The sequence below is a fragment of the Tupaia chinensis genome, unplaced genomic scaffold (assembly GCF_000334495.1).
Source record: "Tupaia chinensis unplaced genomic scaffold, TupChi_1.0 Scaffold147500_2, whole genome shotgun sequence".
Taxonomy (NCBI): Eukaryota; Metazoa; Chordata; class Mammalia; order Scandentia; family Tupaiidae; genus Tupaia; species Tupaia belangeri.
The window spans coordinates 639,155-641,040 of NW_006207352.1; the positions used below are offsets into that span (position 1 = coordinate 639,155).

The 1,886-nt window shown below is 67.9% G+C and overlaps 1 protein-coding gene across 1 annotated transcript in view; it reads left to right on the top strand.

The window, feature by feature from the left end:
- EEFSEC (eukaryotic elongation factor, selenocysteine-tRNA specific) overlaps positions 1-1,886 on the top strand; it is a 172,290-nt gene that overhangs the window by 69,149 nt on the left and 101,255 nt on the right. The window contains exon 3 of the mRNA XM_027768810.1: positions 1,344-1,551. Coding sequence (XP_027624611.1) covers positions 1,344-1,551 — 208 coding nt within the window. The remainder of the gene's footprint in view (positions 1-1,343; positions 1,552-1,886) is intronic.

The following is a 1,886-nucleotide window of genomic DNA, read 5'->3' on the forward strand; positions in this document are numbered from 1 at the left end:
GGCGGCCAGCCGGGGCGGCGGCCGAGCCCCGGCCAGCCTGTCGGGCCCGTGTGCACCGAGCCTGCTGGGTCTGGGTCAAGCTCGGGCACAGGGGGTCACTCACACCCAAGCCCTCCTGGGATGCATACCAGCAGGAGAGCACGTCTAGGGGTGGGATGGAGGCGGCAGGAGACCCACAGGTCCTGGCAAGAGCACAGGGAGGCCCTGGCGGGCGCCGGTGACCACTGACTGTGGACAGTGGGGGGTTAGGGAGGAGGTGGGGCCGGCCTGCGTCCGGGTTAGGAAGGATGCCGGGTGGCAGGGGGTGGGAGCCTGGCACTTGGCCACTGGGCAGCTGTGGGCCCCCACCCACTTCTGAACGCGCCGGTGTCCTCTTCTGTGTTGGGGTCCAGGCAGGCGGAACCTGGTGGTTAGTTAGTCTTGAGTAGGCCTTGGGTGCCCGGGAGGAACACCACTCGCCCTAGGGCCGGGCTCCGCGCAGAGCCGGAGGCCCGCCTGGCCGGGCACCGGGCCCTGTGCTGCACAGGTGACACCACGTGGACGGGCACGGCCATGCCCCGCCTGCTCCCGCTCCTGTCGCTCCATCTGCCTTGCCCATGAGCCACTGCGGGCCCAGGGCCACGGCCAGGTGTGCTCGTGGTCAGGGGGACAGCAGAGACGGTGGGCCGTGTGCTCTGATGGGGTCTCAGGCCACCCGAGTGCGGGACAGCACAGCATGTCTGAGAAACGGTTCGGCCAGAGAGGACCGAGGAGCCTCGCTGTGGAGTTTGGTTCTGGTCGGAGGATGGTGGGCTCCGGGCCGCGTGCCAAGCTTGCATCGGCTGTTTACTTGGGCACTTCCTGCATTTATTTCCAGGTAGACACTCGCCGCTGGTAAAGGGACAGCGTTCAGCGAAGAGCCGCTGAGCCAGCCCAGACTGCCCGCAGCAGTCCTCCGGGATCGTTCCCGTGCACGGACTGCACCCTTCCTAATCACACATTTCCCCTGACCACGGGCTACACTCCGTGCGTGTCCTCTGCGTGCTCAGACTCGGTCTTCTGGTTCTTAGCAAGGGCAGGACCTGGGCTCTTCCCGTGGGGCCTCGCCCTGTGCCGATGGCTCGGTGCAGTGAGACCGGTTTGGAGCCGGGCCTGCCCTCACTCACTCTGGCCCTGCAGTCTGAGCCGTGCGGCCGGGCAGGCCTCTGGGAGCTGAGGCCTCGGTGTCCTCTCCGTGGCTGCTCCACGGCTGCCCGGATCACCCCGGTCCAGCGCCCTGCACGCACCTGGGGCCAGTCACTGCCGCACCTGCACGGGGTCAGCAGGCGAGCGCCGCATCCCTACTGACCCCGCCTCCCTCCCAGGGGCCCAGATCATCGACCTGATGCTGCTGGTCATCGACGTGACCAAGGGGATGCAGACCCAGTCTGCCGAGTGCCTCGTCATCGGTCAGATCGCGTGCCAGAAGCTGGTCGTGGTGCTGAACAAGATAGACCTCCTGGCTGAAGGGAAGAGGCAGGCGGCCATCGACAAGATGACCAAGAAGATGCAGAAGACCCTGGAGAACACCAGGTAGGCTCACAGCGAGGCTCACACACGTGAGGGGGCGCTGGGCACAGGGCCCCACGCGGGGCTGCGCCGGGTCAGGAGACTGCGTCGTCGCAGGGCCCAGGGCTCAGGAGCCAGAGGCCCAGGGTGGCTTCTCGGAGTGTCTGTGGGCACTCTGAGACCAGGCCACAGCTGTAGGGAGTGCAGCGATGAAGCCGGCCCGGGGGCAGCACACTGGCGGGAGGGCGTGCCTCGAGGGCGTGGAGCCTCTCCTAGGTGTGCTCAGCGAGGGCCCCGCCGCGGTTGGCGCAGAGACTGGCAGGGGGGGACCTGTGGGCCCTGTCGCTCCCACGCCCGGT